At 39.5% G+C, this 17725-nt stretch overlaps 1 protein-coding gene across 3 annotated transcripts in view; it reads right to left on the bottom strand.

Moving 5' to 3' along the window:
* Nucleotides 1-17725, bottom strand: part of stab1 (stabilin 1) — a 142397-nt gene that overhangs the window by 29375 nt on the left and 95297 nt on the right. For all 3 annotated transcript variants that reach the window (XM_041783712.1, XM_041783713.1, XM_041783714.1), the window contains 9 exons: nucleotides 16618-16674; nucleotides 16363-16534; nucleotides 14188-14337; nucleotides 8448-8546; nucleotides 7231-7347; nucleotides 5144-5276; nucleotides 4978-5035; nucleotides 2086-2230; nucleotides 1180-1313 (listed from right to left, as the gene is read on the bottom strand). In XM_041783712.1, coding sequence (XP_041639646.1) covers nucleotides 1180-1313; nucleotides 2086-2230; nucleotides 4978-5035; nucleotides 5144-5276; nucleotides 7231-7347; nucleotides 8448-8546; nucleotides 14188-14337; nucleotides 16363-16534; nucleotides 16618-16674 — 1065 coding nt within the window. The remainder of the gene's footprint in view (nucleotides 1-1179; nucleotides 1314-2085; nucleotides 2231-4977; nucleotides 5036-5143; nucleotides 5277-7230; nucleotides 7348-8447; nucleotides 8547-14187; nucleotides 14338-16362; nucleotides 16535-16617; nucleotides 16675-17725) is intronic.

The raw sequence follows: 17725 nt of genomic DNA, 5'->3' as shown, positions 1-17725 counted from the left end.
GGTTCTCAACTGTTGGGTCAGGACCCAAAAAAGGGTTATGGATCAGTTCTCAGTGGGTCGCAGCTAGATGTCTGAAAAAAAAAAATGTGGCAAAGAGCTGAAGTCTTTATTGGACATGCATGGTTATCTTTTTTTTACTTTATCCTACCTTGTTTTACTGTGAAATTGGGATAATTTAAATTTTTGATCGATACTTCAACTAATTTATCTCCTTTTCTTGCAATAAATGGCTACTTTTTCCATGACAAAGAAGTAATTTCTAAAGATCTACAGAAAATTGGCAAGAATTTACACATACTGATGGGAAGAGAGGGTTTACAATTTGTCAGTTTTGTTCCTTTTCTTTTTTACAGCAGCAGTTTTGGTCCAGTCATGCTCCAAACTGCAACATGTTCAATTAACTAAATGTGCTTTGTCGAAAACTTTTTGAAAACTTGGGTCATAAAACGGACCAGTGGGTCCTGAGGCCAGACCAGTTGAGAGCCACTGTCTTCAAGGTTAAAACATTAATGAACACTCATAGGTTTTTAGCTGAAAAAAGGTTGGAAGTTTAGTTGCACTTTACATGTGGTTAGAAGTTTTGTCCATCTATAAGACATGGTTTTGGAGATTTAAGGAATAATTCTTCATTTTTACATATTAAGAATTTTTAAAGATCAGTACCATTAAGCATCATTTTATTATCCATACTGCCTGCTGATTCATCATTAGGAATTAATGACTCAGAAGAAGGACTCATCTGAATAAAGAAGTTTAATGCTTACATCCTACTGAGTCCTGGCACCAATAAGTACTTTCCAGCTCTAAGTGGTTCTTACTGAAGTAAAACCACATTCATAGCATTTATAAATCTAAACACACTGCTATATGGAACACCTCTTGTCTAATCAGAGTACTTGGTCTGAACTGTTGTGCAAAAATAAAATAAAGCTCATTTTTGATTCAGATTTGATAATTTTCAACAGAAATCTGTCTTCACATTTCAACATTGTGGCAGTAACATTTTTTGCTTCTCGTTCAGTAGGACCTCAGAGGCCAGTAACTTTTTAAAACCGGGTATAAATACCACCTCCATTTTTCTCTTTATCTTCTCAGACATTTTCTAATAAATAAACTGTATGTCTGATTTCTTATGGGAATTCACTGAGTGAACTTTTAGTCCACCATAATTGGGTTTACCTGCTGTGCGTCTCCCATCTGTTTGAAGTTGGCCAGCATGGCGCCTTCAGCCTGGCAGGCGGCGTCAGCTTGACTGAAGTTCATCTTGTATTTCCCCTCTGGAGAGCGCAGGTGAAACACTCCAGCTGTGTTGGCTGAACCACATTATCCACATTACCAAACCATAGCTTTGGTACAAGAGTTAATCTCTGTTTTTTAAATATTTTTTTAATGATGCTACTGTTTGCTTCTGAGGTATTTTACTTAAGCATCCAGACTCTGCTCCTGGCCTTAATCAGGACTTTTCCACCCTTTTCCACCAAGCCAGTCTCAGGGCTGGAGCCGATTCCCAGTCAGCTCAATCAAAGAACAGTCAGTGAACTGTCAATGAACCAGTTTGCTTTTCCACTGGAGTTGGACAGAAGTCGTTACGTCACTGTAAAAGTCAGGGTGGGTCACATTAGCGTTCACAGCTTCCTCCAGTTTTCACTGTACTTTATCCAAGGCTCACATAGCCTGGAGACAGCTCATTGCCTGCTCAAACAACTACTGCTTTGCTTTTACATCCATGTTTGACACTGTCATCTCGCTGTCTTGTTCAAACTCTGTTTATAAATGGTGCTTTTCTTGATTATTTCTACATTCCTATCCCACCTCTAGCTGCAGACACAAGCATGCGACCTCCAATGCAGTGTGCAGGCTGTATCATAAACCAAACCTTTTCCCTAGACCAGCACTGACTCGGGGCCATGTTGGAACTAGTGTCCTGGATCCTGAGCTGGTTCTTTGGCCATGGAAATATAAAGAACTCGGGCTCAATTAAGCACCGGCTCATAATCAGCCCTGGATTTGGCGTGATGGAAAAATGAGTTTGCGATCTCACAAGATGGGCTGAGAAGCTGATTTAAATCTTAATGGAAGTATTACCATGGTAATGCAGGTCCTTGCACGTGGCCACAGGGTCACAGCCCCCGTTGTCTTCCAGGCAGCGGTCAACAGGGGGCACCACCTTCTCCAAGCACTGGACTCCATTACCCACATACCCTGGCAAGCACTCACAGTCTCGCTCATTCTAGAAATATCAGATTACTGTGTGATAAGACTGCAGCATAAAATCAAGTAATGTTTATTGATGTGTTTGTCACTGATCATTTCCTTTCTTCATTTCATCAAGGATCTACATCCCATAACTGGTACATTCAAAATGCAGTCAAAGCTCCTGTGGGGAGTTTTCATCTGCTTATGATATTAACTAAATTTTATATTGATGCCTCCTTATGACCGACTGCATCAAGCAAGATCAGGAGAGGGGATAAACAGCATGGCTTAAAAATCCTCTCTATTTTTACATTTAATAGGAAAAGATGCACAGCAGCTGATCTGTCTTTAAAAAGAAGGAAGAGGCCTTACACCAGAGGACTTTGCTGAAACTCTTAAAAGACTCTAAAAAGACTCAAATCTGAGTCCTCACATCTAAAGACAGTTTGTCGGCAAGCCGTTGGGTTTTTAGTCTCAGACTAAGATTTTGCAAGTACTGTAGGTCACTAACTACAAGATTAGAATACGATTGCTTCTAAGATTTTTCCCATCATGCATCTGGTGGAAATTCACAACAATTTTTGAGCAGAGAACAAGATGTAGAAGGAAATGGAGATTACATTTGAGTTAATATCTCTTATAACCCTACATTTTTAAATCATTCACAGCGAGTAAAAACAAAGGGAAAGTTAAACACCGAATCAACTTTGCATTCTTCTGTAACAACCAAAGAACTATCCCGGAAAGACTTCAGAAAAAAAGTACTGTATGAAAACGCATGTCGTCTCACCCCAGAAACAAATGGATCAGGCTTTTACTTTGAAAATCCCAGTGGCGGTTTACCGTACCTGTCATGTCAGCCTGGGATGAACTGACACACAAACACACAGGTGCAGAGATCTGATTGCAGCACTGAGCAGAAAAGTTTTTCAATCTCCTGAGTTCTGAGCGGACATTCAGCGGCTCCAGATTGATCTACGTTCACATTCATGTTTTGAAGAATGAAGTGAATTACTGTGCTCACGCACAACACTGGCACCCATTGGTCATGGACGACGGTCGCGTCACTGATTAACAAAATATGCATACAACCAGATTTGAGACTTACGACAATATCAAACACGTTTGATATCGTAACGCCCAGACTGAAGAAAGACCGCCTTAAAACGACTAAAAATCAAGTCTTATTACCACTTTACACCTAACGACTGAGTCAACGGGAGTGAGCTGCGACTATAGCAAGACTTCTGACTTTGGAATTTTGTCTGCGACTTTGAAATCAGAGGAAAAATCTTTAGGTGTAAGGCTGCCCTTACACATGCACAGGTCAAAATCAACAGTCATAAATCTATAGAGTTTTCCAGCAGAGCCCCTAGCCATAATCCTCCAGGCACTGTGCAAACATTTTATTACCGATAAACTGAACTGTGACAAAAGCAGATTCTGTGAATAACGCTTTCCCCTTTCCTGTTTTTTGAGTTGCAGTCATTAGTTGTGTCCACTCACCAGCGTCTTGACATAAATGCATTTGAGGGCAATGGTTTGGTGAAATGCCCCAGTGACTAGAATGTTAAGCCCAGCTCAGAGCAAAGACTGGAAATGCAATGAGACTGTTTTAGAATGTTGCAATGGTCTGTCTCAAGAAGTGGCTAGTCTCAACCTGTCTCGTCACAGATCTTTGGTCTGAACTGGGCTTAAGGGTCCAGGATTACAAAAAATTTAAAACACTGAACACTGAAGTCTATTTTAGCTACAGTGCAGTTAAAAGTGACCCAGATCCGGGTTTTTATTTATTTATTTTTTTGCTCATGTGTGACTCATACCCATTTTCTTCTTAAGGTGTAAACAGCACAGGTTATACTGAATCTGATCTTTTCTTTTCAGATTCAGGCCACTTTCATACATAAATCAGATGAATATCTGATGTGAACAGCCAAACAAAGAATCAGAACTGAGCAAAAGATCAGAATTGAACATTAAAGCCTGCAGTGTGTGTGTGTAGGGAAGGCTTTTTAGTTGCATAGTAATTATCAAATGCAAAAAAAATATGCCTTGCAACTGGCACATACTCTAAAAATGTTAGCATCCCTAAGATTTGTGGTATGCCAGAAGGCAAAGGGAAATTAGTCCAAAGTCCGGGAGCAATCTAAGCATACAGATATCCCATCAGTGACTGCTCTCATGCCTAGTAGACTTGAAAATTTCCCACACGGCAGAAACATCTGGAGTATGTGCTACCTCAGCTTCTCCAGATGACATTGGCCTTAATAAGGCTGATGAGCTAGAAAGAATCTCACAAACAACACGTTGTAGGTTAGATTCAAGCTCATCACTGACTTACTCCACATACCTCTTGCATGTATATAGCTCTACAGTAATTTGCTCCCAGTATTTAACTGGTAGTTGTTTTTAAGGTAACTTGCCTGTATTATTGTAATTAATCTGAGTGTTGGTGTTGTATGAGAAGCATTAATGCAGAAACTGGCTCTCTCGTGCTTGCTCATTTACTGTGATCATGTGCATGAAGAGGTCAAGAAGATAAGTGTCATACATGCACTGAAGTGGCTCTTGTGCTTATTATGAATTTTGATTTCAGAGGCACTACTGGATTTGTTCACAGGTGTTGCCAAAATTCTCATACACTCATATGTCTTCACAGGAGTTTTAAGATGTTTTTCAGCAAATGTTTTTTTGAATATCTTGTTATAAATAGTATAAATTGTTCTAACCCTAACATTACAGGTAAAAAAAAAAAAAAAATTACTTAAGATTTTTACTTACTGGACCAGTGAACTTGCAGGAAGCGAATTCACTGCAGCCACCGTTGTCTTCAATACACCTGGATAAGACACAGAAACCAGTCTTGGTAAAGTTAACATTAATAAAATGCTTCTTTACCCACAAAATCACCAAAGACCATTCAGAGAAGATGACAGGCCACACCCACCTGTCGACAGGCTCACAGGAGTAACCGTCTCCTTGGTAACCGCTGCGACAGGTGCAGTTGACGAGCAGTCCTGTCTGGTTACAGTCTGCGTTCTGGTGACAGCCGCCGTTATATTCAGCGCAGAGGTCTGGAGCTGCAGGGTTTAATAAAGCTGTCATTGGATGTGATTCATGTCACAGTAAAGGTCTATGTCTGCTCTGTAAATGTGTCATCTTTATATCTGCACGTCCCTCTCATTATAAGGCAGGGCGCTGAGACCAAACAGAAGTACAAGGTTTCCATTTCTAAAGTTAAGCCCCAAAGATCTTACCTTATTAAACACATTTATTATTTAATTTTCAATATAAGGTCTGTTTGTATGGAAGCAAATGAGCATTTGACCATTGTTTTAGCTGATTTAATACCTCATTAAACATTATCTAATTGGTGTATTGCAGTTTTCACATCACTATTTCTTATCTTTCAAAAAGTTTTTCAGCTCCTTTGCTATGTAGGTTTTTGATCCTCAAGCATTTTTTTGTTTGTTTTTTTTACTCATTTGCTGGGAAAGCTGAAGAAAGCTGGGACATATAGGGTGAGGGCAAGAAATGCACCAAAATGCACCAGAGCAGCAATCGATCCTGTGACCTGTGCATCAAGGACTAACCTGCTCTAATAATTGAAATAAACTGACCCCCTAATTAAGTCTTTTTTAATAAATCACATGATAAAGCAGGTTACTTGCTTTATGGATAAGAAGGTGACCTATCAACTAAAAACACAAAACTAAAAAAGGGTAAAAAAAAAAAAAGTGTTGGACTGATTTTCGTAATGGTAAACGACATAAATTGAGTCTCGGTTGACTTTATGATCAGAACCAAGCAAACCTAATCTCTAATTGGCCAAAGAACCCTTCTTCCTCATCCCCGTGTACGAGCTGCTGTCAAATGTTAACTGTCCTCTGTGTGCTGGGATGATTTCACTCAGTATCATATGAGAAGTGCTGGTCTACCTGCAAAGTATCTTTTAACCGATGTTTCGCTCATCATAAGTCTAAAATAGTTAACAAGGGATAAATTCCGCCATGAAATTGCAGAAATTTTGCAAAAAATATTTAATAATTACAAGTCTGACATTCACAGTGCAGGAAAATGCACTATGAAATTCCAGTGCCCCCATATGTCATGCAGCAAACATTCGCACAGTCGATTACAGGACAAACTTGTTGAAAACATGGTTTAAAAAAAGCTACAGTACTCAACATTCACACTTTCTAGTATAAACTTAATAATTGCTATAGCTCTCCTAAAATGGGGAGGGTGTGACAGAGCATCTTTATGTATTACTGAAGCCTTTATTCTTAACAACACCAAGACAGCGCAGGTCCTTACAAATAAAACAAAGTATTGACTGTGTTATTATGGTTGCAGGAGTAGAGACCAGCGGTAGCTTCAAAAGGCTTGTTTTACATTAGCTGTTAGCTGCAATGCTATCGCTATAATGTCTAGCTCTCAGATTTGTTGTGTTGTTTGAGTAGTTCACTCTAACAAAGAACTTGATTCTTGTCTAAGTTTTTATGTACCGTCTTTAATGTTTTGAAAGCCAAAATAAGTCCACATATCCACTATGAACACAACAGAAGCCGCTCAGCTGGGTAGGCACGAGCGACCAGCTTGCTCAGACCAGAATGCTCGCATGGAGGGCAAAGTCGCAGTCTTACTTTCAGCTTTGACAGGCTAGCCCTTTTACAGATTGTATCCTAAAAGTCTAGTTGTAACCCTGAAGGTAACACATGTAAAATGTTTAGATATTATCTACAATTTTTTTGTCTGAGTGATAAAAGTTTTAGGTTTAATAGGGTAATGATTTTCCAATATCCTGCCGCAGATGTGCAGCCAACCTTAAGTCCTTTTTCATTCTCCTTAATGTTTTATAGCAGCAAACCACTTCAGAATTTTGACTTTGTTCCCATCACCACAGCCAAATTAGTCTAATATGTCTTGTTGTCAGAATCTAACAAAAATTATACAATTTCATGCGAGAAAAAGGCAGCAGTGATTATGTATCTGGAGCTGGTAAGTTTCTCTCTGAGGCTGCAGAATACTCACGTGGCTCTTGGCTGCAGAAGGTGCCATTCCCCTGAAATCCAGATTTACACACACAACCAACACCTGGCATGCAGTCGGCGTCTGAATGGCACTGCCGGCACTCCTCTGGGATAACACCTGGACACAGACACGACGATGATGAAAAAGCTCCAATATTGAAGAGGGGCTTTAAACTGTTACATGAGTTGGTATAAGCAATATATCTTACATCTCAGTAACCACATAGGTTCAATATTTATCTATGAATGCTTTGAGAAATTCTTAATCCGCACCCACATTTATATTAACCACTCAGACATGAGACTACTATGACAGTTTTGAATCTATAATTGTTTCAAGATATTTTTGCTGTCTATACATTCTGCCTGGTTTTAATTATTGCAGGATCACGATTTTCATGTTCTAGATGCAGTTATACTTTTTTTAAAGACTAAGACGTAACACTGACAGAACTACAAAGACAGAAACAGTGATAGAAACTTGTGTTGGTGAGAAAATAAAGAAAGATAAATGCCCAACCTCCCAACTGCTTCAGTTATTTTAAACAAAAATACTTGTTTTGTGCCCTTCACAGGGATAATAAAGTGAACCTTGAACCTTGTTTAGAGGGATTAAGCTTGCAAGCAAACGTTTTTGGTGTATATACTGATTTACACTTCTTTGCCAAGTCTTTGCTAGACTCTGAGCAATGACTACAGGTATACTGTGGGGTACTCTGGTGTGAAATACATGGCTGCAGACAATGAGCCAATTTTTTATATCTGCTAGCAGACATCTGAAATACTGTAAATGCATTCCCTCATCCATGTCTCTCTCAGTGGCCAAATGAGTGCAAGCTATTCCCCTCGTCTACCTCATCTGATTTAACAGCCATATATTCCATCTCCTCTTTCTTTCTTTCTTTTTCGCAATATCTTCATTGTAATCATCTGCTGCTCAATGTTTATCAGCTCCAACTACAATATTATACACTATGTTTCATATCACCCTGGTGGTAATGGAGATACACCAACACAGCTCATGTAGTGATAATAAAACTGTAGGCCACTATGGGGTAGCTGTGATATAGATTCAATGCAGAAGAATAAATCATGCTTAAGACTCAATTTTCATTTTGGTCAGTGGAATTTGTTTATATTAAGACAACACAGAATAATGGCAAACTCTTAACACCCTGGACTCTTTAGAATAAATTGTATTAAGCTGGGGAAACTCACCTATTTCTCTCTGGCAACGATCACCCTCCCAGCCTGGAGTGCAGATGCACCCTGAACCATCAATGCCATCATCACACCTTCCACGCACACAATTGCAGGCTGGAAGAGAAAATTCATTACACAGGACTCAGGAGTTATTTCAGATCACCAAACTTTCAATCTTTTTCATGTTCTTAAAAGCAATGTGAGGTGACAGTTGGAGCTCTTTGATGCACAAAGGATCTGAAACATCTTTGATTTTCATTGACAGAATGGTTAAGCTTGTACAGGTTTGTTAACACTGCAGATCACACCCACCCATTTACACCCATTCACTCCACATTCACACACTGATGGTGAAGGCTGCTATGTAAAGTGGCAATCAGTATAAACTGACATGGCACATACAGTCATGGACGAAAATATTGGCACCCCTGAAATTTTTCCAGAAAATACATCATTTCTCCCAGAAATTGTTGCATTTACAAATGTTTTCGGTATACACGTTTATTTCCTTCATGTGCATTGGAACAACACAAAAAATCAGAAGAAAAAAGACAAAATTGACATAATTTTACACAAAACTCAAAAAATGGGCCGGACAAAATTATTAGCACCCTTTTTACAACTGTGGGTAAATCATTTTATTTCAAGCATGTGATGCTCATTTAAACTCACCTGTGGCAGTAACAGGTGCTGGTGATATAAAAATCACATCTGAAGCCAGTTAGAATGTATAAATGTTGACTCAGCCTTTGTGTTGAGTGCCTGTGTGTGTCACACCAAGCATGGAGAAGAGAAAGAAGAGCCGAGAATTGTCTGAGGACTTAGGAAGCAAAATTGTGGAAAAATATGAACAATCTCAAGGTTTCAAGACCATCTCCAGAGATCTTGAAATTCCTTTGTCCACTGTGTGTAATATAATCAAGAAGTTTACATCCCATGGAACTGTGGCTAGTCTCCCTGGACGTGGACGGAAGAGAAAAATTGTCAAAAGAATGCAATGCAGTATAGTTGGAATGGTGGATAAACATCCTCAGTCAACTTCCACACAAATTCAGGCTGTCCTGCAGACTCAGGGTGCAAAAGTGTCAGCTCAGACCATACATGGTCATCTGAATGAGATGAAGCGCTATGGCAGGAGACCGAAGAGAACCCCAGTGCTGATAAAGAGACATAAAAAGCCAGACTGGAGTTTGCAAAAATGTAACTGAATAAGCCTCAATCCTCCTGGGAGAACATTTTGTGGACAGATGAGACTAAGGTAGAGCTTTTTGGAAAAGCAGGTCATTCTACTGATTACAGAAAATGGAATGAGGCCTACGAAGAAAAGAACACAGTACCTACAGTCAAACATGGTGGAGGTTCAAGGATGTTTTGGGGTTATTTTGCTGCCTCTGGCACTGGGTGCCTTGACTGTATGCAAGGAATCATGAAATCTGAGACTATCAAAAGATTTTGGGCTGCAATGTAGGGCCTAGTGTCAGAAAGCTGGGTCTGCATCAGAGGTCATGGGTATTCCAGCAGGACAACGACCCGAAACATACCTCAAAAAGCACCAAGGAATGGTTGGAGACAAAGCACTGGAGAGTTCTGAAGTGGCCAGCATTGAGTCCAGATCTAAATCCCATTGAACACCTATGAAGAAATCGCAAAACTGCTGTTGCAAGAAGCACCCTTCAAATCTGAGAGATCTGGAGCAGTTTGCAAAAGAAGAGTGGTCCAAAATTCCAGTTGAGAGGTGTAAGAAGCTTGTTGATGGTTATAGGAAGCGATTGGTTTCCGTTATTTTTTTACGAGGGTGTGCAACCAAATATTAAGTTGAGGGTGACAATAATTTTGTCTGGCCTATTTTTTGAGTTTTGTGTAAAATTATGTCAATTTCATCTTTTTTCTTCAGATTTTTTGTGTTGTTCCAATGCACATAAAGGAAATAAACACATGTATACCAAAAACATTTGTTGATTGCAACAATTTCTGGGAGAAATGATGTATCTTCTGGAAAAATTCCAGGGGTGCCAATATTTTCGTTCATGACTGTACAGTATTCACACATCACTGATGAAATAGTGGGAGCAGTTTCGACTTTCCAGTTGAGAAATGGCCGACTCTACCATCTGAATAAAATCTTAAGCGTTAGAAAAAAAAAAAAGCTTTAAAGTGAAAAGCATGAACCTGCTGGCATCAAGTATGAAGGAGGAAGGCTTACACCTACCCCACAGATGCACCAAGTAACAAACATCCTACCACAAAGTGCTAAGCTAGCAGCATTTACACCTGGTTTTAGCATAAGGTTTAAGCCTCTGTTTAACCATCTTTAAAGACCCCAGAAAGTCAGCCATGTTCCAGACTGGCTAAAAAATGTTCTACAACAGCTATGGAAGCATGGGTTAGCCCAGTGGTTCCCAAAGTTGGCCGTGGGCACCCCAAGGGGTGCGCGAGGTCATGATGGGGGTGCGCGGCAAGGTAAGGCTAAGCAACACAAGCTGTTGACTTTGCCAGAATAGAAGCAGTTCATTGATACCACCTCAGATTCAACATTGCCATCGAGAGCCTTGGCCACACTCTCTCCTTTTGAAACATCCTACCTGTAGAAGACTGTTGTTTTTTTCTGATGTTGCCTTGATTAAGACAAAAAAACAAATCAAATCAAAGCTGGACATTGACAATGGCCTGAGATTGTCAGTCTCAGCTGCACCCAAGACACAAGAGATCTGTAGCACCAAAAAAGCCTACAGTAGTCTCTCAAATTATGGCAGGACTTACAAATCTTAAGTATGTTAAGTTTTTATTTTAAGCCAACTGTTTAACTTCAGGGAGTCAGAATTTTAAAACTCAAAATTTTTAGGTTATATGTTGTGCTAAATTATTAAAAAACAAAAACAAAAACAAACAAACAAACAAAAAAAAAAAAACAGGAATTTGTGTGCAAAAGTTGTGAATACCAGTGTGCTTGTCACATTTACATGCTTTTATATGTTTATATGCATGATAAGGGGTATGGGGGGCCCGAAAATATTTTTATCTGCCAAAGGGGGGCCCAACACAAAGAGTTAGGGAACTACTGGGTTAGCCTATGATGGCGTCATTAGAACTGCACAACGGGTCTCTTCTCTTCTTGTCGTATACGACAATGCCAGTCTTAGAGTTTCAGCGGAGGTGCATCTACCGGGCTACCTTATCCACAGAGTTGACGCTGGTTAGCATAGAATAGTAAAATAGTATAGTAGGAATGATGACAGGCTGCTAAATAATGCTATATGATAAACGTTTGGCTAGCAAATCACGTCGCCACCCAGTTGCAGAGTATCATGATACTGAACTTGGTTTCAGTATTGAACTGAAAATTTTGGTATTATGGCAACAGCACTTCATTATCCACAACCCCAGAGTAAAACAGTGACATCTATGTTTAGTTGAGCTGCGACTTTCAGCTTTCGGCTGCTGAGAGTAGAGCTAACCGTTTGTTTTGAGCTTGAACTTGAGTGTTGTGGTGACAACAGATGGCACTGAGCACCAGATCTGCCAGTAGAGTTTCTTTTTTTTAAAAACAATTATGTTGCAGCGGACGATTTCAACCTGTGGAGGGCAGTTGCTATGCACATTTTCAACATAAAAAAGAATTTTGATACGTTGTGCTAAAATGTCACTGATAAAGAGTAGTGGTAAATCCCTTTATACATGGATTTAATCTGAATAAAGCCGTCTGAAAGTTTAGTGAACAGAAGATGATCAGCAGCTGGTTAACATCATGGACCGTTCCTTGAAGGATGACTGAGTGAATACAGCTGTCGGGCTTTGTGTGCTGGAGGAACATCCAGCTGTGTGATGGTGAGTGGGGAGTGTTGCTATGGCGACAGACTGAATGATAGCTGATGGGGTGAGACTAGCCTTTTACACATTGCAACTCTGTGACGGCACCGTAACACAGACGCCATTACACTTTAAACTCATTCACTGCATCATTAATGGCGTCATTTTAGGGTCCCAGTGCATGATTTCATGCTGCATTGTGGCGCTGCAGAGGCATGGTGAGCTGCAGGAGATCCACATGCACACACTCAGTCAATCACAGACACAGCGCAGTTCAGCCCAGTAAGCCCTAATGTTATATACTGCTACCGTCTCACCTCGTTACAACTCTGTTACTGCTACAGGTGTCAATTACCAGCTTTATGACAACATAATGTTATAATTCTCTATCACTGATAGGGTGTTTACTGAAAGTCTACCACATCACAATTCTGAAATACTTTGTCCCAAGTAAAAGGATCCCACAAACATAGAGCATCGTTTCCAGTTTGCTTCAAATACAACCCCAATTCAAAAAAAAGTTGGACATTGTCAAATGTAAAAACACAAAAGAATGCAATAATTTACAAATCTTAATAACCCTTATTTTTTTCAAAAGAGAACATGAAAAAAAAACTTTGTCCCTGGGACCAGTTGGTAGAGTTTTGGGAGAGTGTTGTCCTTTTTTGTCTGATAAAGAATTCAAGCTGCTCAACAGTCCTGGACCTTCTTTGCTTGGTTTTTCCTTTTATGGTGCTTTCATAAGAATGTTTTCTATTGGTGAAAGGTCTGGACTGCAGGCAGGTCAGTTCAGCAGCTGGACTTCTCCGCTGCAAAGCCAGGCTGTTGTGATGGATGTGGTTTAGCATCATCTTGCTGAAATACCTTCCCTTCCCTGACAGAGACGTTGTCTGGATGGGAACATACATTGCTCTAAAACCGGCCTACTTTTCAGCATTGATGATTCCTTTCCACGTGTAAGCTGCCCACGCCATAGGCACTGAGATCCCATACTATCAGAGATACAGGCTTTTAACTGTGTGCTGATAACAAGCTGGATCCCTCTCCTCCTTGGTATGCAGGACATGGCAACCATGGTTTCCAAATAGAATTCCAAGTTTTGGTTCATCTGACCACAGAACAGTTTTTCATTTTGCCTCAATCAATTTTAAATGAGTTTTAGCCCAGAGAGGACAGAATTTCTGGAATGAGTTTACATACGGCTTTTTCTTAGCATGAAACAGCTTTAACTCACATTTGTGGATGGCACAGCCTACTTTGTGGATTTCTAGAACTGTTCCTAAACCCATGCAGTAATTTGAAGTTCAGAATCATGCCTGTTTTTAATGCAGTGCTGCTTGAGGGCCCAAAGATCACCAGCATCCAGTACTGATCTTCAGCCTTGTCCCTTGGTCACAGAGATTTCTCCAGATTCTCTGAATCTTTTGATGATTTTATCTACTGTAGGCGGTGGGAGATTCAAAGTCTTAGCAATTTTTCATTGAAGAACACTTTTCTGAAATTGTTGCATATTAAAAGACAGTTTTTCGCAGATTGGTGAACCTCTGCCTATCTTTACTTCTGAGACTCACTGCCTCTCTAAAATGCTCCTTTTAAACCCAGTCTGACCTGTTGCCCATGAACCGAAGTAGTTGCAAAATGTTTTCATTACTACCACCTCCTTTTCCAGCCTTTTTGTTGTCCCATCCCTTCCTTTTTGAGATGTATTGTTGTCATTCACCTCAAAATTAGCTAATGTACTTCATGAAATGTTAAAAAGTTTCAGTTTAAACAACTGATAAGTGTTTAGTGTTCTATTTTTAATAAAATTGGTTAATGAGATTTGATAATCATACATTCTGTTTTTATTGACATTTTCTACAAATTCCCAACTTTTCGGGAATTTGTGGTTGAATACAGTGTTGCATTTTTGTAGTTAAATAAATTCTGGATGGTTGTATTTGTCTACCTGTGCAGTTGGGGCCGTAGTATTGTGGGAGACACAGATCACAGGCTTTTCCTCTGAAGCCTTTGTGGCATCGGCAGCTTCCTGAACCTTGTATACCATCGTTACAATCTCCATGTTTACCACAAGGGGCTTCCACACCACCTGGACAAACTGAAACACACAGAGGGCAGGCAGAGACAAAAACAAAGCAAACACTCTGATTGGTGACAAAACATACAGTGCTCAAAACCATCAGCTTTATGTCATGGCCTTTTTTAATTTGTGAAACCTGAACATAAGTAGGGTTGTCACTAAACCAGAATTTTTAGATCAAGATACAATACCAGTAACATTTCAATGATATTAATATCACAGCAACAGAAAATATTAAGAATATGACCTACTTCTCAGCCATTTTACTGCCTTTGGGAACGTATCCTTGTAAAGATTTTTTTTTTTTGGTTACTGTCTAACTTAGCAAAATTGAAGCTAACATCATTATTATATGGGGCATGGCTAAATTACACAATAAAGGGCAACTGTCAACCAGGTTAGCAATAGTGGTTATGGTTATTTTGTAAAATGGCACGCCAGATAGACTGTTTCATGTATCCATTGCATGTGTATACTTCATATTCATCTGGGAAACCTCAAAGAGTTTGGTAAGGGCAGCCACTGCGATTAGCTTCCAGTACCACTAAGGTTCCTTGGCCGGAGACGGCTTTTTTAACACTGGCAGCGCTTATTTTCAACTTAATACCAATGTGCTCCAGCATTCTGAGCACTCAGCACCTTGGGCAAAAGAAACACCCTCAGCCTCAGCTGTTTTTGTTACCGCGCTTACAGTGCTCTCAGTTGAAAACTGTTCAACTTTGGAACAGCGCTGCACTTGTCAATGTCACTTCTCCCTCACTTGCCAATTCAAACAAGGGGGCGGGACTTCTGACAATGGCAGAAGAGAATCTGATCTGACTCGTCTATTTCCAGTTGTCTGCATATCTTGTCTGTGATATTTCCTTGAAATATGAAGCACATAGAGATTTTTTTAAAACAACATACATGATCCTACTGAGGAAAGTAGGGGTCATTTATTGTAATGTAGCAGCAATGAACGCAAGTGAGAAGTGCTCTGAAAAGGAGATTATCTGTGCTGCCGACACTTAAAAAGCTGGCTATGGACACAGGCCCTTAACCCTGCCAGTAGCTACTGGCCTGTTCTCCTCAAGGGACTCTGATTTGTCGGATCATCAGACCTGGCACAAACATTTTAGACAGCAGCTCTGAAAAATTGATTTGCCTGATGAAAGACATGGACTATGGCAAATCCATTTTTGCAAGGTTAGTTATTTTGCTCAAAAAAAGGAAAGAAACAGCTTTCAGCATCTAAAGAGCCAAACTTGGGGTTTCCAAGTTTTCGCCCACCAGTCGGTTTGTTTGATCTTTGCCTAAATAAATAAAATCTGGAATATTAGATGCAGCAGTAAGATAAAGTCTGTTTTGGGGATCTCCAAGAGGGAAAAGACTGTCTTCTTGTGCACTTAGCAAAATCCACAACATGCAGTATCTGTGCAGCTGTGTGGATCTTCTAATGCAATCTGTTTTCACCATAAGGAGTGAGCAATCCTGCTAGCTGATACTGATGGTTGAATAGAAGGGACAAACAACCTGTGACCACTTTGCCTTGAGTTGTGCTGTCCAACTTCACTGGTCAGTGTTTGGTTTTAATTTAGAAGCTTTTCAGTCAAATCAGCTTAACAAAAGAATTTATTTACTGAACAGTGTGCCACCTTTTCCTTTTAATGTGGAATTATGATTTCATGAAGGAGAAAACCTGCCGAAAAGCCTGGTCTGCCTTACCATGTGTACCAGCTATTTACAGTAAAGCAGACACTTTCAAATCCCAATGAAAGGGGATAAATTTTCAATGGCATCAGGTCATGCTGAGTGGGTGATGGTGGTAGTTGCACTTTGAGATCACAGCATTGTATCACTGTGATGAAGCATTAATTAGGTTTAGCCCATTTTATGGGTACCATTGTGTACCATAATAAAATACCTCTCTTTGCGTTTTATACTTGTATGTAATTTTCTTTTTAGATGATAAAAAAAGAGAAAAAACAATTTCTTAAGTACAGCATGTTGACCATTTGCCTGAGTGAGCTAAGGGCTTAGTGAAAGGTCCATTGTACACCTTACCTTGACAGTCTCGACCATAGTGGTTTTTGCAGCATTTGTTTGTCCAGGACTCAAAGTTGCAAACTCTCCTACAGCCCATCCGGTTGAAATGATCGTCCAGGTCAAAATTCCAGTGTGATGAGTAGCGACGCCCAAACCTTGTGCCATGATTTACACAGCTCTCCCTCTTTCCCTAAAACACAGCAAGAATCATATTTAGTTTACCTGCTGTTATCTGCTAGCGTGCAGCTTTATAAGCATAAAGGTTGATTTTACCGTGTCATGGTGTCTGAAGGGGCAGGATGGAGGGTATCCGCAAGTTCCACAGCGCCCCTAAAACATTTAAAGAAAGAAAGCTTTAATTCAGATTATAATATGAGGACATGACTTACAGTTCATTAAAATACCCAGCTGGATCAGTTTCGTTAACAATAAAGCCTGTCATATTTGGAATGATAGATAAGATCAGATTAGATTAGATTAGGTGGGTGGGTGGATGGATGAACACTTTATTAATCCCGAGGGGAAATTCAAGGTATCCACTAGCAACTTACACACATCTCTAACATTTAAGCCCCAAAACACACATTGGCCAAAACAAAATTTACACAAACTTCTACATGGAGGTGAAATCCTTACCAAATGAAAATTAAACTCAAATTAAAAATTATACTTTAACAAAAAGTTAAATTAAAAAATTTACAACGGAAAAAATAAACCTTTGCAGAACAAAAGAGATTAGCCGATATAAAATTTAAAGTAAAGATACTTTTTAGCCTTTACAAGAACAAAGACCATGCAACAAGTTACCACTAAGTAAGCATTGTTTTACAGAGAAAATATGTAGATTTGAAATTGCATGAGCTCTTGTTAGGTATTATTTCTAGTGTATACAAGTCCATGTGCTTTGGTAGTACGGTAGCCAGATGTGCAATGATGCTGACTAGACATACAGTCAGTATTTTAAAAACAGCTATGATCTGGGCAGATTTACATAAGGTAGATACGATAATTTAAGATTGATTGATTAGTATAAGTATGCACATGAAATGAAGAAAGCAGGATTTTTGTAGACTATTGTATGAAATGTAATGCATAACATAACAACAATGCTGCAAAAACAATTTAAACCAATACTTTGACATAAACTTTAGGTTAGATAAATATTGCACCTTCTGGGATTTGAATATTTTTGCAGCAGTCCATATTGCAATTTAATCTAATTTTCGATTAATTGCCCAGCCCTAATGAGAGGTCTGGATCTCACTCGTGGTGTGGCTAGTATATTGGCAGAGATGGTCATTGCATAGTCTGACATGGTGCTGTCGTGAATGACCAAAACTATCACGTAGTCTGAGCCTGTCTTTAAAAGTTGATGTGGCCT

Source organism: Cheilinus undulatus, linkage group 3 (genome assembly GCF_018320785.1).
Source record: "Cheilinus undulatus linkage group 3, ASM1832078v1, whole genome shotgun sequence".
Classification (NCBI taxonomy): domain Eukaryota; kingdom Metazoa; phylum Chordata; class Actinopteri; order Labriformes; family Labridae; genus Cheilinus; species Cheilinus undulatus.
Note: the sequence above shows the minus strand (reverse complement) of the source record. Positions and strands in the feature narration are given on the sequence as shown.